Below are 24791 nucleotides of genomic sequence, written 5' to 3' on the forward strand. Positions count from 1 at the left end.
CGCCAACATTATTACCAAAACGCAAGCTGAACTACCCACTCTAGACCGCGCAGATCAATCCTCATTCATCTGGTGTAAGCAGTCGAGCAGCTCGTTACATGTCTATCCGCAGTGACCCGCGGTTTGCAGTTGCCTCCTGAACAATGTAAGTCCGTCGCGTCCTTACTTTAGAGTCGTGCCCGTTTTCCGCGGCAAGCTGCTATGCACTTGCTGTTCCACGACGTCGACCGGCTTGAACTCTTTATCTTTACTTAGCTCACTACTGCGCTCTTCTTCGCCGGTGAACCTCTCTTCGCTGATCTGCACCACGCGGTCACGATGGGGCGCTACGTTACAGAAGAAGCCGACGCGTCGTCTTAGGCATTGCGATGGGTACCCGCCGCACCCAAGCTTCCAGAGCCTTATCCACAACTTCTGCTGAGCCTCGACCCGCTTGACACATCGAGGAAAAAATCATCTACGGCAGAGTTCGTTGCGAAGGACCTCTCACTAGAGGAATTGGTAATGCTGACTCCTGTCGCTGTGCACGGCTCTACTGAGACAATCAGTTTCTGTCATAAGACCGCCACTTCAAAACATCCTCTCATAAAGGATCACGTATGGGTCGGCTCGAATCATAGCAAGTGGACTGCTACAGTTACACCGGAGTACGCACGCTCTCGACCGGATTTGCCATGGCAGGTGATAAAGACAGCCGACGGCCGTGAGCACACCTCATTCTTTCACGAAAAATACGAAATCTACCATACCCCGCGATCGGTGTCAATAGTAGAACGAAAGTTGTGGAAGCATCGAGAGGGGGCCCACAACGCACAGCCCAAGGACAGACAAGAGAATGTTCACAACCACACGTCGCTACCACAACTGAAATCAGAGTGCATCTATAGCGCAGACGCATCGCTCAATGAACGTGCTACTCGAACAGGCTGGTGCGAGGAGCATTTCAGAGGTCATAAGCCAAGTCCAATGCGCTATACGGCTGCGACCACGTATTGGGGTCACCAAGAGCGAACGACGAAGGAACACATCAAATTCCTCTCCACGCAACAGACAAAGGATTCATGGCCGGATCAGGTCCAACGAACGATACTCGAGCCGTCGTGGATAAGTGACGCCAAGCGCAAGGTGCCACACGGTGTCACTGTCCGAGAGAGGGGAGGCGGGTGGCGAAATCCTCGAGAGGACGCCGAAAGCCGTAACGACAAAGAGCCTCTCCCTCGAATCAAACGCCGTCGTACTATCGTACCAGTAAGTCAACCAGATCCTTGATTGCAAGTGCGAGACTAACCTCGTAATAGGATGCCGACGCTGAAAGCCTACCCCGGGCTGTTGTCGAAACTTCGATGCGTTTACCATTTGAACGGAATGGACGCGTCGATACCTCTAAGGTACCGAGAATCTGCAACGACGACACGGACGAGGACTGGGGCGTACCATGGCAAGGACCGCCGCTGGTGCGTTTCAAGCGTCGCGGTATAACTCATGCACTCGGACAAGCACCACGATCAGATTACGAGGGTTTGCTGAAAGATTGAAAACCAATAACCCACCTCGCAAACATCGACCTCCCTTGCACGGAGATACAGGCAATGGCAATCAAAGCCAGCGACTTCTGGGACAGTGATAGCCCACTGAAAGCACCTCTCGACATGCATTTGCATAGGCTGATGACCGATGGGACAGCAGCAAATGCCGTGGACATTGGACTTGCAGAAGGGCCACGGAAGCGGAAATACATGGCCGGGGCGAGTGAACTCTGGTCACCTTTCGGCGAACCTGCTGCAACGCCCAAAGGTATGAACTAGTCGTTCACATATTGTTGGGCCGTGGAAGAATGTCATTTCATTATGTTATATTGGCAGAGAATCTTGGGACACCACGTATCAAAGCAATGATAAGAAGATGGCTCAAGTTCAGTGGATTCTTCCCTTGATAAGTGAAATTTTAACAGCCCTACTCCGGCTGTCTCTTTGATCTCTACCACTATTCCAAAGGCCCTAGTAACAGCTAGCAGGTCTGGCAGATAACGCTGAGTAGGAAGCTCTCTCTTATTGGCAAGCATAGTGTAAGAAAGGTGAGGCTTGATTCAGAGCTCTCTCTCATTGGCAAGCATAGTGTGAAAAAGATGAAGCTTGATCAAGAGCTCCCTACCAATAGCTAACATAGCGTGAGGGAGGTGGAGCACAGTGGGGAGCTCCCGATTCCCTGCTAATGGCAACGATAATGTGAGGGAAGTGAAGGGAGGACGGAAGTTGCCTCTCACCAGCAAGCATTGTGACTGCAACGGCAAGCACAATTTTCGTGCGGATTACTTGCGCGACTTCTCGAAAATTGGGCTTTTTGATCTCTTTTACTCACTCTCAACCTTGCCGTCGGGTAACACCACAATCAAGGCGACGATAAGAAGCTAGTCCCGGTTCAGTCAATTCTTCCTCCGAATAAGTGAAAACTTCAATAGCCCCAAGTCCGCTGTCCCTATTAGTCTCTGCCACTACATTAGAGGCTCTAGCAACAGAAAGGGAACGTGATCGCCCGTAAAACAGAAGCTTTACTCAGCAGCATTTACTATGACTTCTAACAGCGAGCGCGCTGCTTGAACAGATAACTCTAAGTGGGAGCTGCCTCTCTGTGGCAAGCATAGTATAAGGGAGGTGAAGCTGTGCCGGAAGCTCCCTCTCAATAGAAACTCAATAGAAAATATCGTATCTATTGTTGGGTGCAATACCTACAACTCATCATAATTCGTGGGCCGGTTGCGGTTTCAATGTTGCCAGTCCGGACTCGTTGACAGGTAGCAGCAGTTATGTGAAGTGTAACTTAGCATAATGGTTGCCATGGAGTCGACAAGTAAGCATACTACCATCCCTGCCTACAGGCTACAATGACGGAGCAGACAGCAAGTGACACATTGATTATCACTAACGCAGGGAGATTCTACAACCATGTGGACATCTGCTGCTTCGACAGGGTCGATTCAAGTTTGCCCGCTGATCGATATGCCGCAGCAGTCCTCTACCTGAAAGCATTGCGTAGCGTCCCCATTTCGTACGTGAGTGTGGCACCCTAACTCCGGAGATGAATCACAAGCCACTGGCTTGAGAGCACCGCTCAAACGCTGTTTGGAGGCTCTCCATCAACTTTCGGGCATCGCACGCGGTGAAGTAGTTTGGATCAAACCGAATTTCGACTTTGATCGTCCGAACAAGTCCGTGTGGAGTACACTCAACGACAAGTGGCTGCCCCTCGTTGCCGATCAAGCGAGCATGCTGAAGACGAAGGCTCTCTCCATTAGCTTCTACTACATCAGTATCTTGAGCGCCGGCATTTTTCCCCTTGTCCCCATTCACATCCATCAAAAACGACGTGGGATGTACGTAGAGGGTCGTGGCAGCTTTGCATGCATTCTTCGCGTGGTCGCTCAGCGTAGCTATTTCTTTCATGCCGTAGAGCTCGTGACGATTGCATTCCGCGTGGAGGAAGAACTGAATTCGTTTCAAGACATCTTCAAGAGGCAAGTCGATGCCTTTGTCATCTTGAAGTTGGACGCACAGTGGTATTAGTGCAATAGCTGGACCGATGAATTCGGGGATTCCCACGGCACCCGAACTTCGGCCAGTCGATATCGTCTGTATTATGGGGCTTGGTGAGCCCGTCATTTCCCGCGTCGCCAGCGCGAGAGCGGCGTGAATGGCAGTAGACAATGTATAAATGCTTGTGGAATGCGAAGACGGCATAGCCCACGTCGAGGAGAGCAACCCTATAGTCACCGGAAGTGGGTCACGATCGGCATCGTGCTTGTGCAAAGCCAGTGGACTGGCGGGAGCTAAGTGCTGTGTCCAAAAGTCCGCCGATTCCGAAGATGCACGGCATCGAAGGGCTCGATGGACCACGTCTCGCATATGATAGTCGGGAGGAGAGACGAGTGGTGGGTCACTACCGCACCTCAAAGCACGTTTCAGTACTCGTGCCAGATTCTGCAGCGACCATCCATCGTAGACTGCATGATTTGCTGTGACAATCAGCAACTTCGGCCTGCCGCGTTCGCAGAAGACAGCAAAGCGAGATGTTGGCATTCCCAGCGGCTGATGCACCGCCACCGCCTCCATCTCTTGCGCCTCTTCCAGATTTCCCGTATAAATTGAGCACGGCTCCCGCGAGATCGCACTCGGGCTCGTCACTATCTGATAGTACTCTTCTCTGGAAGACTCGACCAAGAATGTTCGTAGCACTTCGTGAGCCCGGCAGACTTCACGTACAGCCCTTTGCACCAAGGAGATGCTCAGATCGACACAGGCACGCTCGAGAGAGAAGCAGAATTGGGTGCAGCCACCACCGGGAGTGGCGAGGCACAGACGTAGATAATGGGCCTGCCGGTCTGTGAGAGGATAGGCGTCTTCCACCGTCTGCCAATCAAGGCCGGCATTAGCCTGTACCGTCTCCCGAATTCGCTCCCGAACATCGCCATCCAGTAATTCAAACGGCCGGATCTCTTTCTCTGCACTGCCTTCCGTATCATTATGGTATGGCAATCGAGCCATATCGCAGAGTCGAGGTGTAGCAAGGACTTGTCGAACGAGCATAGTCATGCCGTGCTTCCGAGCCAGAGACACCAAACGCATCGCAGAGATACTGTCACCACCGAGATCCGTGAACGATGAGTCTGAGCTGATATCTCGCGCGTTGACACCCAGTATTTCGGCCCATAGTAGCTTTAAGTCTTGCTCACGACTGTTTGTTGCGTATGGCTGAGCGTGATCAGAATGCGTTCCGTGTGGAGGCTGATAGTCAATGTCCCGCGTCCAGGTTGCCAGGGTCGCTCGGTCACGCTTTCCAGTACGATTCAGCGGAACTCGTGAGATATGATACAAACATGTAGGCACCATGTACGGCGGTAGATGTTGACGCATGATGGCTTGGGCTCTTTCGAGAAGGCGTGCTCGTTCCACGGCGTCGGAGGTATTGCGAGCTTGCAGAAGACCGGACTCCTGCTCGGTATCTTCTGGTCGATCTGAGACGACGAAGACTGTCAGACGAGGCTCGGTCATGTTTCGGTAGAGAACGGGCTCAACAATGGCAGTCAGTTGAGGCAAAGCTTGCCCTAGCCAGTGCTCGACCTCTCCCAGCTCCACTCGCTGGCCAGAAATCTTGATCCGGTGATCTTTGCGGCCAAGAAGTTGGACAGACCCATCTGGTAGGTGCCTAGCTCGATCTCCTGTGCGAAACACACGCTTCTTGCTGGCGTTTGAGCGGCGATCGAATGGCCATGACGCATGGACTTCGATGAAAGCAGCCTCCGTCTTCTTGTCATCTTGCCAATATCCATTTGCCAGAATGCATCCTTCGATCAGCAATTCTCCCGAGCATCCTCTAGGAACTAGCTTCGGCACATCTTCGCAAGCAAAGTCGACAATCCAGAACCTGCCCGAAAACGGTTTGGGCAAGACAGAGCCGTCGAATGTCTGGCCATTGTTGTGGTCAATCAATCCGCAAGAATTTGCCACTGACGTTTCGGTCAAACCATACACGACGTACCCGGGCAGTCGTTCCAGCCATGGTGATAAGACCGAAGGCCTCACAGGCTCTCCTCCAAGTATCATGCGCTTGATTGGACCCGCTGAAGAAGGTACAGGCTGCGTCTTGAGAACACTTGGAGTCAGAGCAACCCAATTCGCACCACAGCGCTCCGCAGTGCCAAAGAAGTTACTGCTACACTCGTCTTCTTGGGGCATGCAAACACACCCACCATGATATAGCGTTGCAACGATTTCCGTGACGAATGGATCGAATGTGAACCGAGTGGACTGCAGCACACGGCTAGTCTCGTTGAGGCCCATGCCACGACCTGCAGCTGCCGCAGACGCAATCAGAGCTTTGTGGGAGATCACGACTGCTTTGGGCGTACCCGTGGATCCGGATGTGAACAGAGTATATGCCGGCCTTGTCCTGTCAGTTGTCCCATCGCGCTCGGAACACAGCCTGGGGCCATGAGACGCTGAAGGCAGTTGTTGAACATCAAAATTATCAGCGAGAAGCATCGTGCGCTCTGGAACGAGATTCTCAAGATGTGGCAGATTCGTCACAAACAAAGCTGCTCCAAGTCGCTTGATAGACTCTTGTAAACGACTTTCAGGATCCCGCGAATCCAACGGCGTCCACGATGCTCCGGCTTTCCAGATGGCATACATCAGCAAGACGACAATTTTGGATTTATTCATGCAGAATGTGACTATCGAGCCTGGGCGGACGCCCCGCGATTGCAGGTGTGCAGCAAGTCTGTGTGACTGCACAATCAGGTCTGCGTAAGTGATATTGCCATCCCAAGCCTGAATTGCGCGAGATCGTGGGTCTCGTTGGGCCCAGGTCATCAGGCGCTCGTGAGGAGTGGGCAAGTCGTCTTGTATGTCAGTGCCAGACCAGTCAGCAAGTAGAGCCCTCTCGTCTGGACTGACGAGATCTAGACTGCTCAGCGCTTTGCCCGGCTCACTGTAGCGTACGATGCCAATGACATGGGCCAATTGTCGTGCAAAAAGCTCGCATTCGTGAGAAGAGAGCAGAGTTGTGTTGTAGTGTATGCGCAGCGTTAGCTGATCTTCACTCAACACAGTCTCGACGACAAGAGGAAAGTCTTGTGTTTGCATATCTGAAGCGTCCGGGTTGAGCTCTTGTAGTCCGAGCGACTCCAGGCTTTTCCGTTGCCCGCTCTGTTCGGACTGGAAGACCAATAGGGTGAGCTTATCTGAAGCCAGGTCGACCCCATCTCGAACAAATTCTTTGACCTTGGCCAGTCCTGTGTGCTGAAACGCCATCATGTCCGTTGCTGCTTGCTGGATGCCAGTCATTGTTTGGGACAAGCTGTCCTCGCCATCGATCATCGTATGGACGGGCACAGTAGTCAATGTTGGACCAAGAATTGGGCCTTGACCCAGCTGATCGCTATGCTCCCTGCCTGCTAGCACTGTTGCGAACAGGACATGGTCGGACTCGGTGTACTGCCGGAGCAGGAGTGCCAAGGCAAGCTTGACTTGAGTGAAGGCAGTGTGCTCTGTACTGCAAGAAGTGGGAATAGACTGTCTATAGGTGCAATGACCTAGCTCAGGCTGGTCAGAACGAGGAGTCATTGTGGATGACGATGGCCAGTTTGGTGTGACAGAATCAGCCAGATAAGATATCCAGAAATCTTTCGCGGCCGACTGGTTTTGAGAGCTTTGCAAATGCTCGACGAATTTGCTGAAGGGGATGCCTTGATTGATACTTCCTCCAGCGTATGCTTCTGCAATGTCACTTTCGATCACTGCCTGCAAATCGCCGTCGTATGTAGCATGATGAGCAATCCAGGTCAGAGTTGTGTCTGCGATGACGATCTTGGTTAATTCTTTGCCGTACACTCCGTCCAGTGTCTCTTCGTACTCGTCTGTGTCGGATACGAAAGTTGGCCTACAGAGGTGTGAACGCAGAACGACTTGGTACAACCCATCGGCACCCGCATCAATTATCCGCGTGCGAAGGATTGGACGCTCGTGAATCACTTGAATGAGTGCTCTGAACAGTCTTGGCACGTCCACGTCTGAGGACAGCAGAAAGCGTCTGGTCTGCACATAGGCCATCTGCTGTACCGTCTGGCTCGATGCAAGCATACCCTTCTGCATAGGAGTGCACAGATACGCATCCTCAATGTCTTGAACATGTACATCGCATGCAGATGCTGCAGTACGGAGTATCAAGTCTTTAAGACTTTCGTCGATCAGTGCGAAAGGCGCGGATCTCTCCAGCTGTCCTGGTAGTGGTTGTGTAGTCGAAGATGCGGCATCGGCAGCGGTAGCCATACCCTCCAAGGTTGGCGACCGAAAGATTTGCACAACACTGAGGGTAAGACCCACGGCCTTCGCACCAGAGCTCAGGCGGATGGCCGATATCGAGTTGCCGCCAGAGCGAAAGAAGTTCTCTTGGCCCGTGATGCTCGCGGCGTCTTTCTTCAAGACCGCGGACCAGACATCACGAATTTTCAAAGCAGTCGACGAGAGAGTCCCATCAGCATCGGTGGCTTCTTTCGCCGGAGCATTTTCGCTGAGCAACGGCATATCCTGTTTCAAGCTTTTCGTGGCGTAGGATAAGACATTTTTGCAGCTCTGTTCGAGACTTTCGATTGGCGTATCGCGGGTGGCGCTCATCAGCTGCGTCATGATGGTCGCAAGATCCTTCCCTGCTAAAGCTACCTGTGCTACAGTTATGAGGGAGGAGTCATATATGAAGAGAAGTTGGACTTCGTTGTCAGACAGCGTGCAATCCAAGACCAGAGGGTAAGGATGTTTCAATGGCGGACCAGTCTTATCGTACTCCCACATCACTACTTGCTCCCCTTGCGAAACGTCGGTTTGAACCTCGCTGTTGATAATGAGCAGAGACGTTAGATCCAAGGCCGACCTTTCCTGAGAAGGGAGCAAGCTTGCAATGCGATGTAGGCTCATTTGCTGGAATTGCATTGATCGATTGTGGTAGTGCTGCACGGTGTTGACAAGCGCTCCTACTGTGCTCGTACTGGGTACTGGCACACGTACAGGAATAGTCGTGATAGTGGGGCCTGCTGCTCTGGCTGCCGTGCTGGATGTTGATACTCGACCGCTGAAGACTTCTCCGAAGGTGATATCTTCCACCCCATTGACAGTTCTCAAAAGTATCGACCAGGCAGTGCGGACGATGACGGCCGGAGAACAGATCGGTTTGCCATCTGCAGGGCTGGTGAGGGCAAAAGAGGTTTGGTATCTCAGATCAGTCTGGGGATAGCCAGTCTCTGGGCGTGGCGGCCAGGACAAGCTCTTGACACCATCCAACTGTGTCCGCCAGAAATTGCAACACTCCTCACTGCTACTGTCATGATCGGCGATGAAGTCACGGAAGGGCGTCAGAGGCTCTGGAATCTTTCCATCAAAAAGGTCCCCAATGATGCCAGCGAGAAGGTCCATGAAGGTGCCATCGTAGACCGAGTGATGCATTCTCACTTGGAAGACGTGACCTCCAGTGACTGGCTGGAAAGATGGATATAATAACGGTGCCCCTTCCATGAGTGAGTGCGTGTTTGCATTATTCGAGGCTTCGTCCGCGCCAGCAATGTTGTGCCCCCGCTTCAGGACGATCTGCATCGGCTCGCTCTCGTCGCCAAGCAGAGCTATCCTTGTACGTAGGATAGGAGCAAGCGCTTCTGCGGACGCCCAGATGTTTCTGAAGCGTGAGCAGTCGCGCGGACGCAGAGTCTCGGGATACGTGAAATTCACCCAGTACGAATCGTGGTCTCGAGCAGACAAGGCCACTAGCTCGCTCTGCAACGCCGTGCAAGGATATATCTCTTCGATCTCCTGGGCGTCGACTTGGAGAAGCTCTGCCGCCAGCGGAACAAGCTGCGCATACTGCGGCTTGCTATCCTGAGCGTTTTCTCGGTGTAATCTGTGACCTGCTTGTGCTCGCTCGTGACGCGCGCTGCACCACCGCCGTATTGTTCCATACTCGAGCATGTCGGGAATGCTGAGTCCCAACTCACGAGCCTCTTGCTCTGCGACCAACTGCATCAGCTTGATAGAGTCGCCGCCCAAGGAGCTAAACTCGTCGTCAACGTCGATCAGGTCGGGGTCTATCTTGAGCACCCTTGCCCATAACTGCCGGAGGCGATGCTGAATTGGATCGAGTTGTTCTACCTGCGCTTTGGCTCTTTCAACTCTGGCGACCGCTTTCATTTGGCTAACCGTAGCGGCTGCATCAAGTTTGAATTGTTTTAGTATGGATCGCTGCGCCTTGCCACCGCTCGATACCGGGAGAGCGTGGAGGGGCACGAATACCTTTGGTACTGCTCCTTCAAGCATGATGTGCTTCAGTCTGCCTCGAGCAGTCGTGACAATCTCGGAGAACTTGTGCATTCGCTCCGCTTCATCTTCGGCCACGATCAGTCCCTTCAATGGCCTTTGATCCACGCAGGTTGCTGGTGTACAGCAAACGAACGCGACAATGGCAGTCGAGCCCTGCTCGTCTTTGAATGCCTCCACGACAGTCTCGAATTCTGGCAAAACGCTCTTCACCTGAGCTTCGATGTCGAGCAATTCCACACGCTGTCCGCTGATCTTGATTTGCAAGTCCTTTCTTCCAACGAATTCGAGGCTGCCGTCCGATCGTAGACGCACGATATCACCGGTGCGATACACTTGTGACGAGTTTCCGCCCCGAAAGTCAGTGAGCCATTTAGGACTCTGACAGAAGCCACCTTGAGCTGTGCCAATGTAACCTTTGCCTACGATAGGACCTTCTATGAGCAGTTCGCCCTCTTCTCCGGGAGGTGTTAGCAGCCCGAGGTTCTCGCGATTGACGGCCCACAACTTGGTGTTTGCTATGCTTTCAAGTCGCACAGATGAACTGTCTGGCCTAACCAGGCTAACAGCGGCGACGATGGAGCACTCGGCCGGACCATAGGCGTTGAATAATCGTGTCCGAGCTGCCCATCGCTCCTGCAATTCCGTGCTCATTGCCTCGCCTATCAAAGCGACTGTTTTCACTGACGGGACGGCTGCTGGATTGATGAAGCGGACCACTGTCGGTGTCACCATCAAGAATGATATGCGTTCCCGATGGATGAATGCCTCAAGTGCGGGCGGAGATAGTAAGGTCGACTCGGGTGGCATGCAAATTCGTGCGCCGACCAAGAGTGTGCCGAGCAATTCTAGAATACCAACGTCCCAGCTGTAACGGCTGTACTGAAGCACACGGTCGTCTTTTGTGAGGCTTACAGCCCGTGTAGTGTGGTACAAGGCTGTTGTGACGTTGCGATGCGTGATTCTGATGCCTTTGGGGTTACCCGTCGTTCCGCTGGTAAATATGATGTATGCATCGTCGTCCAGGTCGATATCGGGAAAAGTTCTGTAACAGTGAGGACTGAATGGCTGAGTTAGCGTAGCATCCAGAAAGACCAGGGAAGGTCGCTGGGTCGCCAAATCCCGGAATCGATCCCGCTGTGATGGAGAGCAAACGATAATGCGGACCGGTGCTTGCTTCAATTGCGCCAGAAGCCGCTCTGTGGGTTGCTCGGCGTCTAACAATAGGAAATGTGCGCCAGCACGAAGAACAGCGAGGATGAAGACGGGTACAAGATGGCTCTTCTCGGACGCAATCGCTACACAGTCTCCACTCCTGGCGCCTCGATCCATGAGCAACTGCGCCATAGCATTCGCGTGTCTGACAAGCTCGCGGTAGGTCAAAGAGCCGTCACAAGCACTGACAGCACAACCTTCAGGCTGTTGCTCAACATGTGTGATGACATGTTCAATGATCGAGCTCTCATGGCCTCTTAGTATCCTATCCTTTTGCTGGTCTTCCGTCTCCTGGATCTGGGGAGCCAGATCAGCTAAACTCAATAATTGAATATCTCCACAGCAAGTCTCTTCCGTAGCTGCAGCCAAGGCTTCACTGATCCGAGCGTAGTGGGAGAGCATCTGCTCAACATGTCCTTGGCCGATGATCGACGGGTCGAAATAAGCTCTGACATGCACAGCGCCTTCCTCTAGTATAACGGAGAAGACCAGTGCGTGAGTGAAGTAAGAGGCGACATCAACCTCTATATTCCACAATTCTCTCGCTTCTCGCAAGGCCAATGACTCTGGCGGCTGGATCATCAGAAGACTTTGAAATTCGACATTGCTCTGAGAGACTTGAGGTAGATAAGAGCGGATCTTCGCCAGACCAACTTGCTCATGTTGCGCTGAAGATGCAACTTGGTCGTGAATACGTTCGAGGAAGCTTTTCACGCTGGAAGTAGAGTCCACGTTGACTGCCAAGGGAACAGTGGCTTGGGTGGGCCCAGCAATGAGATACGGATCAACTGCTGGATGGGAACGTCGCGGTCGAACGTCGCCAAAGACAACACATTCAGCGTTCGCGTGTTGACTCAGCAGTATGGCGAATGCAGCTTTCATCAGAGAAGCGAATGGGACATCTCCTTCGTAACGAGGTTGTTGGAAGCTGGACTGGACTGAGCAGCTCGGAGACGGCACAGCTGTAGTCGAAGCAACTGATGGAAATGGCTGGAAGATCTCGTCGCCAAGTTCAGAGTACCAGAAAAGTCTTGATGATTTTTCTTGTTTTAACTGTAGGGTCTGCATGTGCTGCACAAATCGAGCATGCGACAGAAATGAGCGAGGTTCATGATGTTTCCACAAAGCCATGATCGTTTCGACCGCCATCTCCATCACAGTCTGATCGATGACAGCAGGGTGGAAGCTCCAAGTCAACAATTTGTCATTCAACTGGATGGATGATAGCACACGCGACGACTGAGAGGTCCTGAGGAGCACAGCGTACGTTCCCTTGCCTGGTATGGCCAGCAGTCCAGTTCTCAGGATAAGAAGACGTTGAGCAGCTTCGTGCCAGCACTTTTGTAGAGACTCCGCATCGGCCTGCGAGGAGAGTCTGAAAGTAGTGTTCGTTGTCTGCGCACCTTGTCGTCTCGTCGATAACGCCCAGAGGTCATGCTGAGTAGGTGAAGCCGGGTACATGTCTTCGATTTCGGCTGTGTCGACTTTGAGATCTGCCGCCGCTCGCTCGACCAAAGCTTCAACGTCATCTGTACGAAGCAATGAGAAAGCAGCTGGACCCGATGCAGAGGAGAGAGTCCCATCGAAGCGAGTGGTGGCCCCGAGCACCTTGTTCTTGTCGGCATCGTTGAATACGCTATCGGTTGGCGAGTCTTTGCGCGCCATTCGTACAGTCTGTTCCGCCATGTCTGCGTTCTATTCAGGTGTACTTGGAAACTTATGGTTCGCGCAGAGGAAGAGCAATGATGTCTTCCTCACTGGATTGATCGACCGATAGACGACGTTCCAGTTGCTTGCTTGTCATGTGATCGAGAGGGCTGCGGAGGTGATTGCAACCTGCAGTCCTCCAAGTGTTGTTCCTCTCGGCACGAATGACATCCAACATCACGTAAACACAGCTTTGCTGGTTACGCGATGCGTTCTGGTCTTGTTGATGGTCGTCTGGTCGGGGTATGGTCACACAGAAGATGGTTGTCCTGGTGGTACCACCCTGTTGCGGTGGACCCACGCCTTTGGGTGGTGCCATCAGATCACACAGCTGTGCACCAGGCGTCAGGAATTGGACACAAGAGCAAAATTTTGAGTTCCATGAACCTGATGCAGGATCATCTGGGATTGCCCGGTGCTTGGGGCTGAAGTCGAAGAATTGCTGTGCATGTTTCGGGGATCAAGCTCGGGACACAGTCCGAAAACTGAGCTCGGCGCTGCCATAGTTGCGCATATCATGATATACTCCGAAGTCTGCATCGAGTGTCTGTGGGAGAACAGGACTTTCTGTCGGATGTTCGTGGAACTGCTTTGAGGCGTCGTCCGGACGCTGTCGGAGAACCATGAATCCCTCGCGGGTGGGCGTAGTCGATCTCCGCCGTGGCCTGACATAGCTGAACTGTAAAGCTTGAGAGGCAGAAGTCGCATGAATGCAGATCGAAGAAATTTTGCAACTGCGGGAGCTTGAAGTGGAGGAGGAGATTATCACCACAAAGGACGAATCATGGCCAAAGAATTCTCGATCGGTGCAATGAGGCCTTTCATGAAGATGGTGCATGATACTGCGATTATTCAACGCAAATGGCGTCGCTAGATCAGGTCATCTGGCACCGACACACGCCAATACCTTGTAGGACCATGTGAAAACCCTCGGGCGATTCCATCGCGTACAGATTGCTCTTGTAGCGCTGGCTACGGGTTGTGAAAGATGCCTTGCGACGCCACATCCGTCCATGCATCGGCGTCGACTGATCGCGACTGTCGATATCCGAAGAAGGCACTGCTCGGAGAGCTGGAGGGGTTGAATCGATCGGCAAGAATGGGCGAGAGGGGCATGGCGGCGGCGAATATTCTGGGGCATGATCGAGTTGGTGCAGCACTGGCGATTATTGTGCCATACCTGGGCTCGGCGGCAGACCTCTCGCGGGCAATATGCAGGAAGCAGAAACATGACACTAAAGAGCAGGAAGCCCACCACATTCTTGTTGTCGTGCGCGTGTTCTGCCTGGCTCAGGGCGGAAGCAGAGATGTTGAGCGCCATAACGTGCGGAAGTCATGCAATTCCCATGCGTGGCAAGTTCTGGCGGTCTTCTCGAGACAAAGTTGAGATCTCTAGGAAGGTCGCTGCAAGAGATATGGTCGTCGCCGATCCAGGTGAATGGGTCAATCCCGGTGTAGGTCGGCTGACTAGACAACCGCTTTGCCAGGGCTGCAAGTGAATGACAGGCGTTTGCGGGCAGGAGCGCGCGAGAGCACGATTTTACACCCAAAGCTCTATTGTCCAACTTCTCATCAACATCCTCATGCTGCTCGCAAAACGTCCCTCACCACAGCCATAGCTGCCAACGCGGCGAGCAACTCGAGCGCTACAAAAATCGCCCTTCCCACTGGTGTCTCGCGCGTTGTCGAACGAAGTGACCTGAACATCATGGCTAGCGCTCATCGACTCCTGGTCCTCTTGTTCTCTCTAGCGAGGGCCTTTTGGTAAGCAGAGCTCTTCCTGATGACTTATACTAATTAACACACTGACAGCCAATAGCTTCGCTTACGGTCCCCTACTCCTCATCACCGCCATCGAGCTCTCGCCCTTGCCGCTCTTATCAGGACGACCTCGGTCGCTGATGGAGGAAGGTGCTGACGATAGTGACCTACTCACATTCGTCATCGGAGGCCTCCCGTGCCTGGGATTCAGTCTCATTCCGGCTATCGCCCATGCAAAATACATCGCCTGGTCCGCCAGCTGGGGCCCGCACCATCAACATTGTTAGCACTCGGTCGGGTCGGTTTGCTTCATCGTGCCCTGTCTTTGGCTTCTCGGCTTCGTTCTTCCTTACAGTGAATGCCCTGAAGACGAAGAGTTCGCTCTGGTCGTGACGTGGGTGCCCGCATTGTGTCTCTGATCAGTCCACGCGTGGATCCTGTTGCAGAGGAATTCTCGTCACCCCATGGCGGCTGCGAAGCTCCCCATGCAGCCTCGTCCTCGAGCTTTGGCGACGGAGATCGACATAGACGGATTTCCCGTGAACGACGGGGGAATGCATGTCTGGATTGACCAGAACACTTACTCCTCTTGCAACACGCATGGTTGACGGAACATGACCGCAGCACCTGCGATATCTTATCCATATTCTAGGATCTGCTAGATGGCTTCTGCCCCAAGTCTACTGCGTACGCTCACCGCCGCATTCCGGGAATTCAAGCCTACAAGAAGATTGCACCTTTCAAGAGATGTGGATGGTAATTCGGCCTTCCTGCTGGCTTGTCAAAGATGTGTTCCGGAGACGATAGTGGCGTAGGATAGTGGCAGTTTAGGAAATGATGAAAACGCGTGGAGAGTTAAGGCCAAGGGACATTATGTGCTGCATGTGTTGCAAGAACCCAAGCTGCCCCTCGCCAATCGGAGGCTTGAGATCTTGGGACATACTCCATACTGTCACCCGTAATCAAATAGGTAGCTGAAGGATACAAGAAGATCTTCTTGATCGTGCTGTCGTGCTATTCAGACCTATTCTAGGCCTCGTCCGTTGTGTCGTTCGGAATGTGGCCGTCACGCGTCCGATTTAAAAACCACTTGTACGACAAGGACGGAACCCGTCGATCAGGGATCTTTTGGGTCTGTATCGCCAGCTGCTCACGATTTCATATTGCATAATGAAGGTATAGCATCTGGGAGTAGATGGAATCGCGACACAAAGTCCCAATACCCTCAAAGGACGCCTATCCAGAATCACGGCGCTCATGTGTCCTATTGTGCTCCTCCTCTTGTATCCCATCCACAATTCGTCTCCCGCTCACAACACCGTCGTCTCGTTATGCTCGGGGCGCCCAGATTGTTCGGTGATGCGAGGGTTGTGGTTTCGAGAGATGGTGGCAGCCCGAGAGCACGTTTGATCGCATCTTCGCCAGTCTCGGAGCATCGTCGCAGATCGCAATGGTGTGACTGCCGCAAGTTTCCGCTCCAATGACCAGCAAGTGCACGAGTCTTGAATCTCGTATTGTAGAGCAGACTGCGGGCGGGACATGCTAAATATTCAAATTTCGGCTTCCAAGAATAGGCATAGAACCTTGCGCAATTACGCCAGACCATGATCATCCCAGCTTCTTGCAGGGATCTATCCTAGACATCCGGTATAGCGCACAAGCAGATTCTCGAACTTAAAGGAAGACGCCTATTTCTCCCACATTTTGAGAAAGCCACCTCGTCATCCCTCCACCGCTTTCAACATGTCGCCATCCTTCACCCTCAAGGCCGCTTCCCTCGCGGCTTTGGCCGTCACTGCGTCTTGCGCCAACCTGCCATCCGACAACAACCTCTGGAAAGTGCCCAAGCGAATCAACGAAGGATCGAACGAGGTCCAATGGAAACAGCTTCCTGCAAATGCGGTCAAGGTCACTGTCGCTGCTGACAATGTGCAGAAATTCGCGCACTACCCGTTCATCTACAATGTTGGCGGTACTTTGTATTTGCTTTGGTCTTCCAGCAAGAGCGACGTGGACGCCATGGGTCAAGACGTGAAGATTGCATCGTCCAGCGACTCTGGACTCACTTGGTCAAAACCGGCTGTTGTGTTCCCTCCATCGCTTCTGCCGAACCAGACAGATTTCGAGGATTCCAAGTACTGGTGTGATCGAGGGATACCACAACGTGCATGGCAGCCATTGACCATCGCATTCCTTCCGAGCAGCGACGAGGGTTCAATCAAGGCCTGGGCCGTTGCGCAGTCGAGCGACAACATCTGCCCAGGCAGTTACCAGTCTGCTGGCCGCATTGCCCGACAGCTGGATGCTAGTGGATCTGATGTGTTCAAGGGCGACCCATGCTGGATCGAGACCAACGAGTATACCGGTTCGCACGGATACGCGGAGACAGTCTACGGAACTGTGTATGGAATGAAGGTGTGCGACAACAAGGATGAGATCAATGCGGCGATCAATAAGCCAGACAACCTTGGTCCTGTGGCCACCGACTTGTTCAACTCGCCCATCATCGCCTCGGATGGCCAGCACAATGTCAGCTACCCTACCAAGGCCGTCTGGGTCGGCGAATACAACGACGGATACTGGCAGCGATTCTGGTCTGATGTGTCTGTGAGGAACACCACTGGCTCCGCCTGGGTTGAGTACAGTACAGACAAGGACGGAGCAAACTGGTTCCCAGCCACGACCAATGGAGGTGCCATTGATGAGACCAACATCTACCAGGAGGCGGAGAAAGCTCATTACGGAGCTTTTGATAGCCAGGAACAGCTTCGATACTATGTCTCAAACGGCGGCATGAACGATAAGCTGGATCAGATCATTTTGACTGTCGCGACATCGCGTGGTGCTGATCCTGCTTTCAACAACATTGGTATTGTACGCGGAGGAGATGCGGACTCAGTGGTCGATGCGGGTAGTCGCCCGGCTATCCACAGTGGACTGCCAGGATTCTACTGGCCATCTGCTGCTGAGGTTGGTGACAAGCTTGCCGTTGCCTACAGCGAGAACAGGCACACTATCTGGGTGAGTATAATTCAGTTGGCCGACTTGCCGTAGATGCGCTTGAGTTGAAATAGGGTGGATCGTCGGAGTTAAAAGCTGTACAAAGTGACCTTGTGTCACACCGAGGCTGTCAAGTCGCCTGCCGAAAGCTCGCTGCGACAGTATTAGTAATCGCAGTAGTCTTGATCCTGAGCCAAGACAGCATGCATCTCAGCTGCAATCGATCCCGTTCCCTTCTTCCATCCAACAAGAAACTAGCATGAATAACGTCCGCAGCTTCAGATACTCCGCTCTGTCATCATCTACTAAACAGATCCGTCTGCTTCGGGTGCTCGAAGATGTCTCGGCTGAGTTCGACTGTTGTTGCGAGATACATAACTTTGAGATCGAGTTGGCACCCGAATACGATGCCATCTCTTACACATGGGGCTCTGAAACCCCTATCAAGACAATCGTGGTCAACGATGGCGCCCTTCAAGTGCGGCAGAACTGCTGGATCGCTCTGCGCCAGCGGGGATCTTTGAAGAAACATCTCGCATGGACATGGATTGACTCGATCTGTATCAACCAAAGCGACGATGAAGAGAAAAGCGGTCAAGTCCAGATGATGGCAGACATTTACCGTCGTGCAGGCTGTGTCTTAATCTCTTTGCCGGACAGCAATGGATTTGCGGGCCAGTTGAGCTCGAACATCGCTTCTAGTACCTATTTTCGCCTTAAGGTTAGAGCTTTCGCCTCGAGGTTTCGGTCTATTACTAGTCGTATTCGATAGTATATATCTCGTACTTACTAGTACGTAAGTACGATATATATTATATAAGACTACTAATTACTTCAATTCAAACATGAACGCGCCCCAGCAGGCGACGACGACGACGGCGGGAGGCCTCGAGGCCTCCCAACACGCGACAACACCCCCCGACCGACACCGCGACGTCGCGAGCAGAGGAGGGAGCCCGGGAGAAGGAGGTTGCGTCTCCAACTCCCAGGCGACCCAAACCCGCCCGCAACCACCTCCCTCTGGCCCGCAAGGCCAGAAAACCACTGCTAACACCGATACTCTGAAACTGACCATCCAGAAGAACCTAAAGACACTCACCGAACAGATCCAGAGCCACCTCGACTCCCAGTCGACCCTTTCCCCCTCCCCGACCCTTCTCCTCCTCCAGCAGGCCCAACAGGCCCTCCTCCACCACGCCCTCCGCCAGGAAGAGTCCCAGACTCTTCAAGCGATCCAGAAAACCCTCCAGAGCCGCCCAACACCCACCACTGCCACCCCAAAAACATGGGCCCAAACAGCCCAAATTGGACACACAATGCCAAGGCCCCAGCCTCAGGCATCTATGACCATCTCAGTGAAGATGGGAAACCAAGAAGAAAGGGAGACAGCAAAGAAGATGAGCCACGAAGAGCTCAGAAGGAAACTCGGAGTGCAGCAATTTAAGGCTGTGCAAAAACTCCCAAGTGGAGACCTCAAAGTCATCCTCCACAGAGAAGGAGAGAAAAGCAGGCTGGAAAAGGACCAATCATGGCTCAAGGCTGCATACCCAGGAGCCCAGGTGGAAGTGCCAAGCACTCAGGTGATTGTACACAGCATCAGGACCTCCTGGAAACCAGAGGATGCGAATAGCTGGGTCCAGCTGGACCAGGACAACCTTACCTGGTTCCCAGAAGGACTCAAGATCAGTAAAGCCTTCTGGCTTAAGAACCAGAGGGCAAGGGAAGAAACCAACTTCTCCTCAGTAGTAATGGCAGTGCAGGACAGGCAGACTGCAAGAGAAATGTGCAAGAGGGGCATTACTATTGGTTCAATGTGGTGTGTGGTGGAACCATACCACCCACAGCAGAGGATAGTGCAATGCCTAAAGTGCAACAGCTTTGGACACATTACTACCCATTGCAGGGCCACAGAGGATACATGTGGGAAGTGTGCAGGGAAGCATAGGACAGACCAGTGCAAGGAAAAGAAGGTCAAATGCTGCAACTGCAGAGGAGACCACAAGGCATACTCCCTCCAATGCAGCTACAAAGCAGCTGCAAAGGCCAAAGCAAGAGCATTCTCAGAGTGGTTCAAAAAACAATGGGAGGCAGCCTCAGACCCAACACAAGACAAGGCCGTAGAACCCTCAATCCTCAAGAGGAAAGCCTCACCAGCTGAGCCCCTACAGAGGGATGTCAGGTACAAGGGCAGGCCCCTGGGCACCACGGCAACAGCAATGGCAGGCAGGAAGCAGGCAAGCAAGCTCCACTTTCCCCCTACACAGGAGAAAGAGGACACCCAAGGGGAAACAAGCACCCCCCAAGAAGACATGGACATTGACCCAATTGAGCTCCTCTCCCAGGTGTCCCATGAATAACCAAACCCTGACAATCTACCAACACAATGTCAACAGGTCAAACACTACCCAGACTCTGCTCCTTAACAGCCAAGCAGCAGAAGAGGCAACAGTAATAGCACTGCAGGAACCATGGCTAAACACTATAAATGGCAAGACCAAGACGAAGAAAGGATACTTTGCAGTCCTCCCACCCCAACAGAATCCAAGGGTTGCACTACTGGTATCAGACAAGATCAGGACGGACAGCTGGACACCACTCTTCCACAACACAGGTGACTTGGTAACCATTCAAATCCAAACACCCGCAGGAACTGTCTCTATCCACAATTGCTACAACCCCTCAGGGCCAACAAGCCACAGGCAAGAAGGGACTATCCCTGCACTCCAAGAAGCCCTCTCAAAAGCCCCAAAAGACACAACTACTAGCCATGTAGTAGTAGGAGACTTCAACCTCCACCACCCAAGATGGGGGGGAAACACAACCCAGACCCAGCACTATATGGCAGACAAACTCATTGCAACAGCTGCAGAGGCCCACCTGCAGCTGGCCCTAGAACCAGGGACAATTACATGGGAAAGACATATGGCCAGCTGCCAAACACTGGACCTGGTCTTTGTCAGCCTCTCCCTCCAGAACCTGATCCAGGAATGCAAAGCCCTCCCAGAGGAAACACACAGCTCTGACCACATCCCTCTCAGGACAACCCTCTGCATCAACCTCCAAGGGCCAACAGGAAGAGGCCAGAGAAAGCAGTGGAGAGCCGCCAACTGGGCCAGAGTCAAGGACCTTATAGCCCAGGACATTGACCAACTCAGTCAACTCCCACTTGACACAAGAGAACACCTGGACACCCTAGCCTGCAGAATACAATCCTCCATCCAGAGAACTATAGAGGAGACAGTTCCAACAGCCAGACCATCAGGCTATGCAAAGATGGCGTGGACCCAGGAGTGCAAGGATGCTACAAAGCTAGCAAGGAGAAGGAGAAGAGAATGGAGGAACAGCAAGACAGAATGGAGCCACAAACAATACCTTGAGGCATCACATGCCAGGAGCAAGGTTGTGAGGAGAGAGCAAAACCTAGCGTGGAGAAGACTAATGAAAGAGGTTACAGAGGACCCTAAGAAGATCTGGAAAATGGCCAAATGGGCAAGAGAGGGAGCAAACCAAGGGCACCAACTGCCACACTTCCCAAGCCTAGCTAACACAGAGCATAATGGAGACACCAACGAGGGCAAGGCTGCAATCCTAGCAAAACACTTCTTCCCAAACCCAAGGGAGGCAGACCTAAGTGACATTCAACACACACAACTGCCACCCCAATTCCAGATGGAGGTGGAGGTCAACCTAAAGGAGGTAGAAGGAGTCCTCAGAAAACTGCCTAGCAACAAGGCCCCAGGACCTGACCAAATACCAAACCTCCTGCTCAAAGAATGCAGGGAACAACTTGCCCCAATCCTAGCTAAACTCTTCACTGCATGCCTGAGGATGGCATACCACCCTAAAGCCTTTAAGCACTCTACCACAGTGGTGCTCAGGAAACCACAGAAACCAGACTACACAAAGCCAGGAGCATACAGACCAATTGCCCTGCTCAACACAATTGCAAAGGTCCTAGAAGCTATAGTTGCCAAGAGGATGTCCAAAGAGACTGAAGACAGAAAGCTCCTCCCAGAAGAACAGATGGGTGCTAGGCCTGGCAGGTCTACCACCTCAGCATTGGACCTTATTACTGAACAAGTAAGAACCATTTGGAAGACTAGGCCTGGAGCAGTTGCATCAATGCTCTGCCTTGACATCTCAGGTGCATTTGACAAGGTCTCCCACCAGAGGCTGCTCCACAACATCAGAATAAAAGGATTCCCAGGACATATTGTTGGCTTCATCCAATCATTCCTCCAAGACAGGACCACCTGCCTGAGGCTAGGAGGGTTCATGGACCAGCCAAGGCCCCAGAACACAGGAATCCCCCAAGGCTCCACCTTATCCCCAATCCTCTTCCTCTTCTTTGCCTCTACCCTGCTCCCAACACTGCATGAAGGGAACACCTCAGCAATGGGGTTTGTGGATGACTCCAACATCCTCACATACAGTATGTCCACAGAGGAAAACTGCAGGCAACTGGAGAAAGCCCACCAGAAATGTGAAGAATGGGCAAGGAGACATGGGGCAGAGTTTGCACCACAGAAGTACCAGCTCATCCACTTCACCAGGAGCAGGAAACACAACCTCAAGGCTACAGTCCAAATCCAGGGATTTAATGGGGAACCACTGCCTTCACTCAGGCTCCTTGGGGTATGGGTGGACACCAAGCTCAAATGGGGCCCACACATCAAACAGGCAGCAACAAAGGGAGCCCACCAGATGCAATCACTCCAGAGGCTGTGCAAGTCTACATGGGGAGCATCATTCCAAAGAGCAAGACACCTGTATACAGCAGTGGTAAGGCCAGCAATCACCTTTGGCTGCCAAGTCTGGTCCAGCCCAGAGGGCACACAAGGCTACTGCAGGAACCTCACCAAGCCTATTGAGAAGGTCCAGAGGGAGGCCTTGAGGAACATTACTGGAGCATACAAGTCAGTTGCAACAGCTGTCCTAGAGAGAGAAGCAAACATTGCTCCTCTCCACTTGTACACCCAAGACCTAGCCAGACAAGCATCCAAAAAGCAAGAAACACAACCTGCATACCAATACATCAAAGACAGGTGCAGGGAGATCCAGAGGCAAGCACAAGCAGGAAGGAGAACAAGGAACCCTGCAACACCAACCCAAACCAGACAGGAGGAAATCCTCCAGCTGGTCCAAGGCCAAGAGACAACAATGCAGACACACCCAGGCTGCAAGGCATGGTGGGCAAAACACCAGTGGGACAGGAAGTGGGAGAAGGACAAGGAAGAAAGAAGGGCTAGGGCAGGAGGAGAACAGCCACCTGCATGGAGAACCACCACCTCCTCTGCCATAGGACCAAGCCTGCACAAAGGACTTACCAGACCAGAGAGCACAATGGTCACACTCCTGAGGACAGAGCACATTGGGATGAGGCAATACCTCACCAAAAGGAGAGTCCCAGGATTCACACCAGACTGCGAATGTGGGCAGGGGCATGAGACACCAAAACATGTATGCATATTCTGCCCCAGGTGGAGGGAGAGAAGACACCTTTTGTTCCAAGAAGGAGGATCTACAAACTGGAAGGACCTAGCAAACACAAAAAGAGGACTGCATGCTACGGCCAAATGGCTAATCCAAGAAGGTATCCTAGAGCAGTTCTCACTTGCCAGAACAGAGGTATAGGAGGGAAGGGGAAGAGAGAAGGGAAAGGATAGGACCTGGTGAGAGGAGGACTCGCTAGAAACCTAGTATTGTCCGAAGGAAAACAGGAACGAAGGAAGCGGCTACGCAGACTGCAAAGTAAAAGAGAACGCGAGGGTTTTTCGAAGGCTTTTCCCTCGACCGAACTATATAGAGCGTGCTGCTTACTCTAGTTAAAAGAGGTAGACCGGCGTATAAGAATTATCTATCTATCTATATTATATAAGTATACGTTACGTTGTGCGCGTTTAAAGTCGTCGCTATCGTGGAGTATAGCGTCGAGCATTGGTACGAAAGCGGACTAGCGCATCAAGCGTTACAAAGGGTCCACGAGCGTTATAAAGGGTCTTGGGGTAAGCTCGAATATCGTATTACAGCCTCGAAATAGCAAGGTAATTTACAAAACAGAGCTTGTTCGAAAGCGCGTAGGCTGCACGTATAGATGTCTAAGTACGACGTTTGGTGCAGAAGTATACGTTGCGTCGCGCGCGTTCAAAGTCGTCGCCGCTGCGGAGTATAGCGTCGAGCCGCAGTCCGAAAGCGTATTAGCGCGACAAGCGTTACAAAGGGTCTTGGGGTAAGCTCGAACGTCGCATTGCAGCCTCGAAACAGCAAGATAATTTATAAAACAGAGCTTGCTCGAAAGCGCGTAGCCTGCACTTGTAGATGTCTAAGTACGACGTGTGTTGCAGAAGTATACGTTGCGTCGCACACGTTCAAAGTCGTCGCTGTCGCAGTGTGTAGCGTCGAGCCGCAGTCCGAAAGCGTATTAGCGCGACAAGCGTTGCAAAGGGTCTTGGGGTAAGCTCGAATGTCGTATTGCAGCCTTGAAAACGCGAGGATCGATACAAGACAGAGACAGTTCGAAAGCGTATAGGCCGTACTTATAGATGTCTAACTACGACATACGTTGCAGAAGTATACGTTGCGTTACGCGCGTTCATAAGCGTCGCTATCGTGGCTTGCAGCGTCGAGTCCGAAAGCGTATTAGCGCGGACTAGTAATCCAACTCTTCTTCGTTCTCGAGAAAAATATATACTCCTTCTTCAGGAACCGGGATCAAGGAGCGCAATAGCTCCCGATACTGCTAAAGAGCACGATAAGGGCTCGCGGCTGCCTACACTTACTACCGTACGGGCTCGCCTATAGTCAAGCTTTCTACTGCCCTCGGTTATATCGTGTAAGCTCTCCGTCCCTAGAGCACGCTAGGAAGTGCGACCTACTACGCAATACCTTTGCGATATGGCAGACATACAACAAGTACGCGGAGCGCAGTCCAACGAGGCCCGAAGTGATGCCAAAGTGCTTCTTCGACGAGCAAAGCAGCGAGAGCGAACTCGGCGGCACCGGGAGAAGCGACGGCAGCAACTTATTGCCCAGGAAGAGGCGAAGCAGAGGTCTATCCAAGAAGAGAGAGCTCGACGGATCCGAGAGCAAGTGCGGCTTCGAGTAAGGAGACTACGTCGGCGGCGAAAAGAGGAACAGCAGAGCAAGCAGGAAGTATGTACTCTATACTACAACATGCGACTTTAGTAGCGCAGATAAGCCTAATATAAGTCTAATACGTGACAGAAGGAACAAGGATAGCGAAGTAGACAACATGCT

The 24791-nt window shown here is 52.5% G+C and overlaps 4 protein-coding genes across 4 annotated transcripts; 3 read left to right on the forward strand and 1 right to left on the reverse strand.

Moving 5' to 3' along the window:
* Positions 1-966: 966 nt before the first annotated feature.
* Positions 967-1535, forward strand: CKM354_000895500 (uncharacterized protein; the record flags this gene model as incomplete). The annotated part of the gene is made up of 2 exons (XM_044804356.1): positions 967-1248; positions 1299-1535. The coding sequence occupies 2 exons, from the start codon at positions 967-969 to the stop codon at positions 1533-1535; spliced, it is 519 nt and encodes a 172-aa protein (XP_044660291.1).
* Positions 1536-3080: 1545 nt separating this feature from the next.
* On the reverse strand, positions 3081-12752 carry CKM354_000895600 (uncharacterized protein; the record flags this gene model as incomplete). Its single annotated transcript, XM_044804357.1, has 1 exon — positions 3081-12752. One exon carries the CDS (start codon positions 12750-12752, stop codon positions 3081-3083), a length of 9672 nt encoding a protein of 3223 aa, XP_044660292.1.
* Positions 12753-16277: 3525 nt separating this feature from the next.
* Positions 16278-17588, forward strand: CKM354_000895700 (uncharacterized protein; the record flags this gene model as incomplete). The annotated part of the gene is made up of 1 exon (XM_044804358.1): positions 16278-17588. The coding sequence occupies one exon, from the start codon at positions 16278-16280 to the stop codon at positions 17586-17588; it is 1311 nt and encodes a 436-aa protein (XP_044660293.1).
* Positions 17589-17793: 205 nt separating this feature from the next.
* Positions 17794-18306, forward strand: CKM354_000895800 (uncharacterized protein; the record flags this gene model as incomplete). The annotated part of the gene is made up of 1 exon (XM_044804359.1): positions 17794-18306. The coding sequence occupies one exon, from the start codon at positions 17794-17796 to the stop codon at positions 18304-18306; it is 513 nt and encodes a 170-aa protein (XP_044660294.1).
* Positions 18307-24791: the final 6485 nt, after the last annotated feature.

This window comes from Cercospora kikuchii, assembly GCF_019650295.1.
Source record: "Cercospora kikuchii DNA, contig_00005, whole genome shotgun sequence".
Lineage (NCBI taxonomy): Eukaryota > Fungi > Ascomycota > Dothideomycetes > Mycosphaerellales > Mycosphaerellaceae > Cercospora > Cercospora kikuchii.